The sequence below is a fragment of the Trachurus trachurus genome (assembly GCF_905171665.1).
Source record: "Trachurus trachurus genome assembly, chromosome: 20".
In the NCBI taxonomy this organism is placed as follows: Eukaryota; Metazoa; Chordata; class Actinopteri; order Carangiformes; family Carangidae; genus Trachurus; species Trachurus trachurus.
In genome coordinates this window covers 8,519,576-8,531,218 of record NC_139911.1, presented here as the reverse complement: position 1 = coordinate 8,531,218, position 11,643 = coordinate 8,519,576, and the positions used below count along the sequence as shown (strand labels likewise).

At 40.5% G+C, this 11,643-nt stretch overlaps 1 protein-coding gene across 2 annotated transcripts in view; it reads right to left on the bottom strand.

Annotated features, from left to right (window-relative positions):
* Nucleotides 1–1,580: 1,580 nt before the first annotated feature.
* The window catches only part of phldb2b (pleckstrin homology-like domain, family B, member 2b), a 36,632-nt gene continuing 26,569 nt past the window's right edge, over nucleotides 1,581–11,643 (bottom strand). For both annotated transcript variants that reach the window (XM_083995715.1, XM_083995716.1), the window contains 11 exons: nucleotides 10,756–10,911; nucleotides 10,547–10,657; nucleotides 10,324–10,398; nucleotides 8,381–8,524; nucleotides 8,072–8,171; nucleotides 6,519–6,669; nucleotides 4,392–4,482; nucleotides 4,156–4,302; nucleotides 3,785–4,004; nucleotides 3,583–3,668; nucleotides 1,581–3,461 (listed from right to left, as the gene is read on the bottom strand). In XM_083995715.1, the coding sequence (XP_083851841.1) occupies nucleotides 3,321–3,461; nucleotides 3,583–3,668; nucleotides 3,785–4,004; nucleotides 4,156–4,302; nucleotides 4,392–4,482; nucleotides 6,519–6,669; nucleotides 8,072–8,171; nucleotides 8,381–8,524; nucleotides 10,324–10,398; nucleotides 10,547–10,657; nucleotides 10,756–10,911 (1,422 nt within the window). In that variant the 3' untranslated portion in view covers nucleotides 1,581–3,320. The remainder of the gene's footprint in view (nucleotides 3,462–3,582; nucleotides 3,669–3,784; nucleotides 4,005–4,155; nucleotides 4,303–4,391; nucleotides 4,483–6,518; nucleotides 6,670–8,071; nucleotides 8,172–8,380; nucleotides 8,525–10,323; nucleotides 10,399–10,546; nucleotides 10,658–10,755; nucleotides 10,912–11,643) is intronic.

The following is an 11,643-nucleotide window of genomic DNA, read 5'->3' as shown; positions in this document are numbered from 1 at the left end:
CATGGCCGAGCCCAAGTCTGCACTCTCTCTGGCTCGACAGTGGCATCCTACTATTACGTATCTTACATTGCATGTGTCACTTTGTCCTGCTAAACCTCAAACCTCTGATAAGGAACAAAGTTGGTCATATTACATAAATGGTGTGCTTGATTACAGCAAATATCTTTTTACATCTATTCATAACAAGAAAGCCAGCTATTGTTGAACCAAGCGACTAGCCATGATGACTGGGATTCAAACCCCCAGCCTTCCAATCCAAAGTCAATGGTATTACCCACTGACCCATCCAGTTGGGTGTGTTTAGCCCTCACAAACAGAACTGATCACAGATCATGCCTGACAGCTCCTTCATGTCAGTGTTCAGAGAGAAGTGCCAAATTAGTTTGGCCTGTGCAATGTGTGACTCTTGTTGTTAGGGTTGTGGGTTTCATTCCCATGTTAACAGAAATCACCCTGGCAGTGCCCCCTGTGGCACTCTCAAAATATCTGCTTGAAAATGTTCTAGTTAATTATTATTCCTTCTCATTTCAATATTATTCATATTACATCAGTACTTTAACAAGTTGTTGTTTTTTACATGAGAAGATTTGGGAGGTTTCTTGTCTGAAAGGTGCTTAGAAATTTGAATGAACTGTTTTTCCCTGTGAAAAATAATCAGCTCTTCCCTGTACACCCTTCTCCTCCGCCTCTTCACTGCTGCAAAACATTAACTTTAACTACTGTTTTTTTCTCATTCACATTCATTGACATAGTGATTCACCAGTTAAACATATAGGTTGTTTGTGAGTGACAGACATGTTTGTCAGCTCCTCTGGAAAAACCTGCTGAGCAAAAAAAAGAAGAAAAAAAAGGCTTTTAACGTTACTTGGTAAGCAGCCTTTTTTTCTTCTCAGTGGTCTTGTTTGTTTGGTCACATCATGTGACTATGTGGGTATAAGGTCGCCACCTCCTGTGCTTAGATGGAGATCCAGGTACTATCATCTCTGCCACTCATCCAAAATTCACAGAACCACGGTTTCGTCGGTAAATATTGTTGTTTTTATTGCGTATCTAGGGTAATGAGTGGCCCAGAGAGTTCAACAAACCCAACAAACACTTTTTTTTTCATTGCGCACTGTGTTTACACTATTCACACATTCAAAACCTGAATCACTTTATCTTTTTATTACCTACAAAAATAAGACTTTTGGTTTCATGTGTCAATTTGGTAGTAAAAGCACTGTTTTATTTTGCTCTCTGCGTACAAGAACAAAATCAAATCAGAATCAAAAACCAAATAGTAATATAATCTACATGGTGTTCACTTCCTGAGAAATTAAATTGTGGACAGTAATATTTACACCTGTATTGGCCTCACAGTTCATTATGATGAGGTAAAAAATGTAGAAAACCCCAATACTATTGTTTTTAAGTGACAGGGTGTGAGCTGTGTTTGTATTATGTGGGAAGGCAGCCACTGTCAACTGATGATGAGGCGATGGTTGCACAATTGCCCTTCTAGTTAAAATGCAACAGCCATGGCAGCACCAGTGTTTGTTTTGGGACACAGGTGTATTACAGTACGGACAATACGAAAAGTAAAACATACATATATATATATATTTTATTATTCATATAGAAATACAAAAGATACATGCACTGGTATTGACATAAATATAATAGGATCAGCATAAAAAAATAATTATTAAAAAAAAAGAATAATGAAGCCTCCACTGTAACAGCTCCTCTAGCTGGTGGAAAACAACACTGTGTTCAAACAGATGTAGGTTTGATCTTATCTTGAAAAAGAGTAGTTGATATACATATATTGCTATATTGTGTTACAGTATGTGAAGGTGTACTTTGGTCAGTAAAACAAGAGATAAGATGACAAAAGCACTAATCAGTGGATTGGATTTTTTTCTGATATAAAGTGTAGTATGATAAACAACATAACAGCAGCTTTTGTGATCAATGTGGAATTGTCAGTTCATCTATTCTGTACATTAATTTGATAATAATAAAAAAAAGCAATACACATGAAAGCTAATGGACCAAAGCAGCACAACAATCAGTCTGTTTTGATTAATGCAACGCCTTAATTAAGCGTGTACCATAGATTTAGTCTTTTCTCACAGAGCCGCTCAGGACCATATTTGCACATCTGCATGTTTTCTCACCAAAGACAGTTTGGCATTGAAGCAGACAGATGTGGCTCTGGAAAACCTAGATAATAAGCACGTCAAAGTACTGTCACACAAAATATGAAAATAAAAAGGCACAAGTCGATAATGAATCACTGACTATTCTAAAACAAACAAGTTAGAAACAAAATGTACAAATATCACAATTCTGTGCCTTATTAAAACTATTTATTCCTTATATGGAAAAATAAGAGGTCGTCTGACACTCTCAACATTTTAACAGTTGTTTCAGCTTCACTTCTGAGCCTGTCTAAATCCAGCACCATAATCCATTTTAAAATGACTGACGGACACTATGTTGACATTAACATTGATACGCTAATCTAAATCCTATGCAGTTTGGATTATTAGTGTCATTTACCATGAGAGAATAGCACCTTGGAGCTTCATTCAAAGCTCAAAGTAAATAGATATGTACATCAAGTATGCACATAAAACAGGCACTTTAACACATATGTATATAAATTCACTCATTTTCATATGACCCGCAGACACACATCTGTGCAAACAGTTTAAGTATTACAATGGCACAGTAATGATGCATGAAATTTGCTCAACTACCTTCACTAAATTAATATCCTTGATTTATTCTGTACATGTGGAATTGAATAAAACTTCTAATAAAACACTGAAAATTATCCGACACTGATTAAATCCATCACAAAATTTTCTACAAGTTCTTCCATGACATCAAAATTGTCTATGATTCTTTTTTGGCACTAATGACTTCTAAATACAGTGAGATGTTGATATGGTCATGACATGGAGCTCAGATGAGCTGGTTAAAAAACAGCAGAGTCATGGTCTGCTCTTGGGCTACATGCAACAGTCTGTTTTTAACATTAGTATCACATTTGACCCATTCTTTTGACCTGAACCTGATTGTCTAAACACTTTAACACAGACACATACATGTCTTACAGTAAGTCTTCCTACAATTATTCACATGATGCTCCAAATGATGCAGATAAAAATGTTACAAAACTATTGAGTAAGGCTGTGGTCAAGGCACAGATACAAACAACATCCATCCAGACAGTTAAAACGTTCAAGGATAAAAAAAAAAAAAGAAAAACTAAGAGAAAAACCACAAAGAGCCACAATATGTAGGCAGATGCTGCCGCCGTGACCCTTCTGCTACACCATGAACTGGGTGTATCCCTCAGCACCTGTGACGATTACATCCATCCAGATCCTCATGGCCTCGGGCGAGGGGGCTACCATGTAGTAGACCCTGTCGTGAGTCTTCACACTGAAGGTCAGGGAGGGGTTTGGACTCTGGGGGAGGTATAGGCAAACACACAAGGATGAGAAATGACAAGGTGGAGAAGGTGAGAGATTAATTTACAAGTGAAAACATTTTTTTTTAAAAGACTGTTTTCAAAATAATACCACATACCTTATGTGCATTCTTCAAGTGATCATAATACACTTCTTCAATAGCCTGGAAGTAGATCACTCCTTTCAGCTTGACTTCATGTTTGTCTGCAATAGAGATAACATAAAAATATGCACATTTTATTTGTGTACAAGTGCAGTGCAGGAATTAAAAAAGGCTTGCAGGGTGAACACAAAGTAGATTCAGATTTTCAGACTCTTACCTGCGTAGTAGGAGAGCGTGCGTCGGTTGCGGTCAAAGACGAACCAGCGTTTCTTCCAGGTTTTGATCTTGCCTCCCATCTTGATCAAGTAGCCTCGGCAGGTCTTTTCAGAGATGGACAAGTGGAAGCACGTGTCAGCGCTGTGGCCCGCCGACTCAATGTGAGCTCGCAGGTCAAAATCGTCCTTCCGCACTGGCAAGTACCGCGTCAGTGGCCGGGACTGGACGGAAGAGTGAAGAGTTTCATTGAAAAGGAAAAAGATTTGATCAAATAATGACAATGATGCATTTATGGTCTTGTTTATATCTGATGATTTGTACAAATCTGGAAATACAATCCCTTTATGATAATGTCCCGTTCATCCCTCTCACCTGTGCTCTTTGCTTCTCTCTCAGTTTAACCTCACGGTCGATGAGTTTCTGGCGCCTGCTCGTCTCCTCCTGCAGCCTTTTCTCCAGATCCTCCCTTCTTTTCTTCTCCTCCTCCAGCGCCTGCTTTCGCACTTCCATCTCTCGCTCCTGAAGAATAATCAATTTTGTTTATGTTTAGGATTTATCACAAATGAAAAAATCATCATTATGTAAGATTTGTGATTTCTTATATTGACCTTGTGTTCGATGAGACGGTTCTTCTCTGCCTGAGCTTCTCTCAGCAGACGCTCCATCTCCTCTAGCTTGGCCACATTTGATGTACTGGCACTGTAGACACACAAACACATAAAACACTCATCAGGGAAAAAAGTGGGCACAATCAGCCACTTGGCAACAGTCAGAGGGAAACAAAGACCCAATCGATTTTAATATGGCTGAACCTGAAATTATCAAGAAATGTAATGAAGCAGAGCAGCTGCTTTAAACCTGCTTAGTATCCAGCCTGAATGTGTGTGTGTGTGTGTGTGCTCTGAAAAATATTAGGGATACAGATGCGATCCACACAGGACCACAGGCCTCCTCTCTGTCTTTTCATCTGTCTTCCTGACTCTCTGCTGTACCACTGTATCTTCAGTTCAGACCAGCATGCAACCGCATGCTTCTCAGGCTGCAGATAAATCTCTTTAATGAATTCTTGACCAACACCACAGGGAAAAGATCTTTGTCTATTTTTGTCATATTAAAACATTATTTTCTCCCTCTCTCTCTCTCTCTCTCTCTCTCTCTCTCTCTGCCTCTGTACATGTAACCACACAACCAAATTCTCCCTTATCCGTAGCCAGAAGGAAATGGATACCCCCATCTTGATGATATCACACAACACTGTTAAGATGAATGCCTGACATTAGTCCGAGTCTAAACAAATCAGGAAGAGAGGGAGAGAGGGAGGAGAGGACTGGGGGATCAGAAGTAACGGAAAACAGAAATAAGGATTTGGAGGGAGATCATACAAGATGAAGAAAACACCAGAGCAAGCGGAGAACGGAAAATTAATTTCCACTCTTGGTATTTTTTATTCAGTTTCCTGTTTGATGTAAAATCACTGAAACTGTTCTCACTACATTTTTAGTTTTAACCAAATAACACAATGTACATACAGTGGATTCAGGATGTAAACATCAAGTCTGTTGACTATTAGATACTTTGTTAGAGGCAGAGATGAGGAGCTTATCATTCAGGTAAAGAAATATAATGTATGGATTTCATTACATCAATACTTTTTTATATTTTATGCCACATTCAAGTCAAGTTTAGTCTCGTTGCTTGTTATTACTCACTACTATAAAAAATTATCCAACATCCATCCTTTCCACTCCTCCTCCAATTCCCTTGTCATTCTTACCTCCGTCGATGAGAGGGAACTGCACTCATCGTCATTGTAGAATGAGGCCAGTTCGAGACTTTTTATTCAAGGCTTTGCTTGAAAATAACTTTTTAAAAATCTTGCTCCAACAGGGACACATCACTGACAATATCATAAGAAATGCAGTTCTATCATGAAGCTACTTCCAGCATTGGTCCAGGCTCCGCCACATATTCCAACACACAATCCACTCTAACCCTAACCCTAAACCGGTACAACACGATCCAAAGCAGCTTGTTCCAAGAAAACTCACAATGCACAGAGATCAATCTGCAAACGGTTGAGGACTGTCTACAATCTATCTGCAGAAACGAGACCGTACCATTTGGAGAAACAACAAAAGGGGAGACAAAAGACAGATGCAACCACTGTAAAAAGAAGAGAAGGAAAGTAAGCACACATGGTTTTGGTCCAAACCGGGGGGGGAAGGCTGAACCCCCAAATGTACCCCCACACTCAGGCTGGTTTGCTCAGTTCGTCTGAACCTGAGGGGGTTGAGTGCTTCAAGTTTTCTCTCTTCCGTAACCTGACCCCGAGAACACTAATCAAGAGTTCCCCATAACACACACACACACATTTCAGGAGGCACCATGAAAGGCGGGAAAGCGCTGCACACACTTTTTACATTAACTCACTTTCTATTCTTCCTGTTCTTTCCAGATGTCCATCTCCTCTCTGGAGTCAATGTTTTACATTATGAAGACAAAGGGACATTCAGTATGTCTGTCTCTTTGTCGCATATTCAACCTTTTTGAAATTCTTGTCCTTGCAGCTCTGATTTCAAGAGTGATGTTCAGAACTACATACTTAAAAAAAAGCCACATTCAGGCCAAACAAACTGTTGAGACAAAGTCAGAAATACACAGTCCTGGCAGGCTTTTTTGTGTGTATCTTTTGTTAATATCCACAGTAATGCAAGTGTAAACACAGCAACACTTACCTGGAGACATTGTCAGGAGAGCAGGCGGAGATGCTGGTCTCTATGGAGTCGGTGCTGTCCACACTCATTGTGTCAAAGGCCTGGTTGTCACGGTACCCGAAGGCATCGAGGTAGACGTTGGTCTGGGAAGCTGCTCGAGAGCCGGGCTGACCTGTAAACACACAGAGAAAGAAAAACAAAAACAAGTGAAGTAGCAATTCGTGCAAGTTCAGTCACTCGTATGCACACACATCTGTGCTGTACCTGCTTGGGTCCCGTCCTCGGGGACAGTTTGCCCAGACAGCTTTAATTTTGGATCACAATGCCCCGCCACTGTGAAACGCGCTCTTGCACATTCAGTGAAAAACGTATCCACACCTTGATGGTGTAATTACTCGTGGTCAGTAGGTCAAACAAGTACATGAAGGAAAAAAGGCTCCTAAATGTGATTCACTCAGTCCAAAGAGAAATGGGAAGAAAACGAGACATCTTCAGAACTAAAAGGAGGAATGATGACAAAATTACAGTCCATGGACTTGGAGAAGAGACTAAACTGTGTACAGGAAGAAACAAACAAAAAAAACCAACAACCTTGATACCATCTGCCCCATGCAGACCCACCCATCTGATGAGCCAGATCAAGGGACCATAGGGAGTGAGGGACTGACTACACGTGCAAGTGTCAGGAAAAAAACTGCAGCTTGATTTCAGTATTAAAAAACATTAGGGAGTGCTACAGTAACTTGTTTTTCTGGATGTCCCCCTTTGTGCAGTGATGAACTATGTGTGTGAGCTATAAAAAGATTAGAAGTGGTTGACGCTCATGGCTAATCTGCATGTAATACACACAAACTGGACACGGTAACAAGGCACAGCTTTCTTGAGGTAAAAGATTGCCCTTCATCTTTCAACAGTAAAATCTGGGTTCAAAACCGCATGTCAGCACACGGCGAAACAAGAGGCCAAAAGGATTATAGACTGGTGAGTGAACAGAGGGTTTTTTCAATGATGGGAAATGCCTGGTTGACATTTGTGGTAGGAAGTGGGTTTATATCAACTTCAAGTGTGTGTGTTTTTTTTTTGCAACAGTTGTACTATGTGTATGAAACACTTCTACAACCATATAAAGAATATGTTCTTTAAGTCCCTACTGAATAAACACAAACATAAACAGTGCTCTAAGTCACTTCACGGAGCAGCTTTCCGCCTCCTGCATTCCTCCACTATCTCCAACAACAGATAAACAAATGAGAAACGGTGTAATCTCACAAAACACAATGAGGTACACACCCACACACAGACACACATACACATACAAAACCTCTAACAGGGATATTGTTACCATATAAGGCATATTCTTATGTGGTAACACAGGGTTTTGTTTGTGTGTGTTTGTGAAAGAAGGAGACACAAATAAGTGAGAAAACAGATGAAGAGAGCCTTTGTAGGTGAAGTTACATGAATTTCATCTGCCTACATGCTCTCGCTTTATTCCTATTTTTGGTTTCTGTGTAAGACTGTTTGTGGATGTGTGAGCCAATGGGTGCTGTAAAACCGATGTGTGTTGCTTCTACCTTTATGCAAACGTCGAGATTCAGTTTCCTTGTTGGATAACGAGAGGAATCTTGGAAGAATGCTGCCACAGCTTGTGCTCTGCACCAACGGCTGATGGGGCTATGGAGAACAAGACAAAACATTTAACTTATTATACAGTACATAAAGTTATGATTTATTTTCAATGTAATAATAAAAATTATTTGTCAGATCTGAAAAAAAAGCATCACACAGACCAAGTATATCACAATGAATAATTTCTGTGTCACTTATGCATCAATGACCATGCATGTGTGTGCGTGCGTGTGTGTGTGTGTGTGTGTGTCTACCTTATTAGGGTAACTACGCCCAAGTGTTGCACAGGTGAACTGGCGGGTCATGTTGGGAGTGGGTTTCTTCCTGGGTAAAGTGTCACTTAGATGGGACCCACTCTCCTTCTCAGACCTCTTTCTCTCCTCCAGCAGACGGATATGCTGAGCAAACACACACAAATACACCCCAAAGGAAAGACAAATACTTAGTTCATTCATTAGGAATTATTTATCAATAATCAACAGCCAATATTATCCAGTTTCAATTTGGGTCATTTAACATTGCCCCACTTTTTAAGGCTTCCTATGTGGGTTCTCTCTTTGGTGACATCTGGTGGCAGTATAAAAAAAACATACAGTATACATATATACTGTATATAGTTTTATTTATATTGATTATCAATGTCCATCAATTTTCATTCATTGATGTGGCTTATTCATAGTTGTAATTGCGCACTATCACTGGACTTGCATTCATTCATATTTACAGTTCACATTACCTGCCTGTGATGGTGATGGTGTTTTTTGACAGGAAGAGGAGGCGGGGGAGAGTCAGGGAGGGGAGAGGGGTCTCGATATGACACCATGTTCTCTGGCCAGTGCACAGATGGTGTTTTGGGGAGGGGTCGGGGATTTAGATGGGAGGAGGAAGAAGAGGAGGAAGAGGAGCGACAGTCAACAGGTGAAGAAGAATAATAGAGCTTTGAAAAGAAGAGAGGAACATGTCAGAAAACTGAAATAGCGCAGTAGAAAGGGGGGGAATTGAGGAAAGAAAAAAAAAACACTCATTCACTCATACACATTTTGCATCATCTGTGGCTGTGTACTAGGCTACACACACACACACACGAACCCTTTACACCACGACACACACCTCATCCTCCGATGGTTTGGGGTTGTTGTCCTCAGGGGAGGAGTTTGCCTCGGACTCAGGAGAGGCATTGGCCGAGGCGGGGGTGGGTTTAGGGTCTCCTCTAAGGTGTGAGTAAAGCTCATTGATTTCACTGACTGTGACATAGCCCTGGAAAGCATCATGGAGAAATGGGGGAGAGAGAAGGGGTGAGGCATAGCATGAAGTGAGTCAGCCATATTAATATGTTACGGTAAATTAGTTGTTAGAGAGATGCAGAATTTAATGGTAATTTTAGCAGGTTCAAGGCAAAAAATAGAGCAAAAGAAATAAGTTACTTAGACACAGCATGTTAACAATGATTAAATGGAGTACACAGGACAATTAACATTCGGACAAGTTAACCTCAGTATTAATAAATCAGTTTAGTGCATAGAATTAATACAACAAATGCTCGAATTACTGCAACTTTTTTTGCTTCCTGTAACGCTGGACAGTTACGACACAACAGGAAACTAGAAGGGGACAAAGAAGCCGACAGAAGGAGAGGAGGAACAGACAGGAAGTAGACATGATCTTAAGGATCAGGATCAAAATCTGATACTTTTGCTACTGTGTTGTGTTCATCTGAGCCTGGCTGCTTTTCAGTTCCTCTCACCGAGGCTTTACAGTGGTGCATCCAACTGTACAGGCCATAAAGTATGCCTTATTTAATCAGCATTCAAGAAGCATAAACATAAGTATTGGATTGGACCAGACAGGGTTTGTATCATGATCAAGGCATAGGAAGAAAGATGACTTTATACAGACAATTTGGGACACAGAGGAAAGGGATAAATTAATAAAACAAGAAAAAGTACCTCTAAAAATAGAGGAAAGGAGGAATACGAGGGTTCACCAGTTGATTGTAAGAGGAAAAACTGAGGCAGTTGATTTGATCACTAAAGGACTGAGACACATCAGCCAAAAAAGGCTGTATCCTTGCAGGCAGAGAAGGAAACCCTACTCATTAAAAATAATGGAGGGCCATGTCCGCTTCAGGAATCTTAAAAGGTTTAAAGAGGAGACTAGTTATCAGTTGTCTTGTCCGACAGCTGTCAATTAAACCTACCTCTCTGAGCGTGAAACCCCGGCCACCAGTGAGCTCGGCATGTTTTCCTTCCAGTGCGGAAAGGTTTTGTCTCTCCTATAGACAGAAAAAGAAAAAGTCCCCAAAAAAGCAAAAAGTAAAAAAAAAATGTTAACACAAAATGAACCATTAGTTCATGAGGTTTTAATAATCATTCACATTCAGGGCAACGTGCATACACAAGCAAACATCAATATCCTCGTACCCTTTGCAGCATTGATTCAAGGGTGCTCCTCTCTTTCAAAAAGCTCTCCTTCTCGCGCTGAGCCTGCTGGGTAATCTGTGCTGCCTGCTTCCTCAGTGTTAACAGTCGCTCCTGATAGAAATGGAATAAAGCATTTTTACATGAAACTTTGTACAGCTTTTGCCAAGGTTCGACCTAGTAAGAAGCAAAAACACACAGTGGTTTCTTACCTTGCGAGTGACTGTGCTGCGTTGATAATCTGCAATGTCACGCAGGAGCTGCTGCGTGTGGGTCTCCTTCTCCTCGTCCTGCCTGCTCTCTCTCTCCAGCTGCTGAAACTCCAGGTCCTCGAAACGTTTTGTCTCCGCCTCGAGCACCTCGCAGTCCTGACAGACACATACAAAAAAAAAAAACATACACAGGTGAACCAGCAAGACAAAGGAATGGATAAAGAGCAAACCACATACTCTCTTTAATTGCACATTGTCACCTTAAAAGGATATGATGATGATAATTTTGCCTATATGGTAATAAATGAATTGATGAGACAAGATAGAGACAAACAATCATTAAACTGACACAGACATAGAAAACCAGACTCACAGATCCCCAATATTTCATCTTAACAATCAAGTCATGAAACCATGTATGCAACATGCAACAAGCATTTCCCCACAATACAAATAAATGAAAACTTGAATCTTTTTTGTCTTTATTGTGACAGTAACAGACAGGTAAGACAGGGGACAGAGACATGCAGCTGAACCCGGGCTGCTACATTAAGGAGTCAACATAACCAGGTGGTGCATCCTAAACGACATACAAACACACCGAAACAGCGTGAAGCCTTAGACCCAATGTCCAAATGTCAGTGTATTTCTCTAAGAGACAAACAGGACTGACAGCCTGTCCCACCGAGGTACTTTATACTCTTACAGATGGTGTAGAGGAGACACAGACACCTAAAGAGTTAGACAGTGAGAAGAAAACATGAACCATGTAAAGTTTAGGGTGGACATGGGGTGGAAAGCCACTTAGCACAGGAAAGAAAATGTGTGCATGTTGACATGCAAGTTCAAGTATGCAAGCATCACATGTCTCTTTCTGTTCATGTGTGA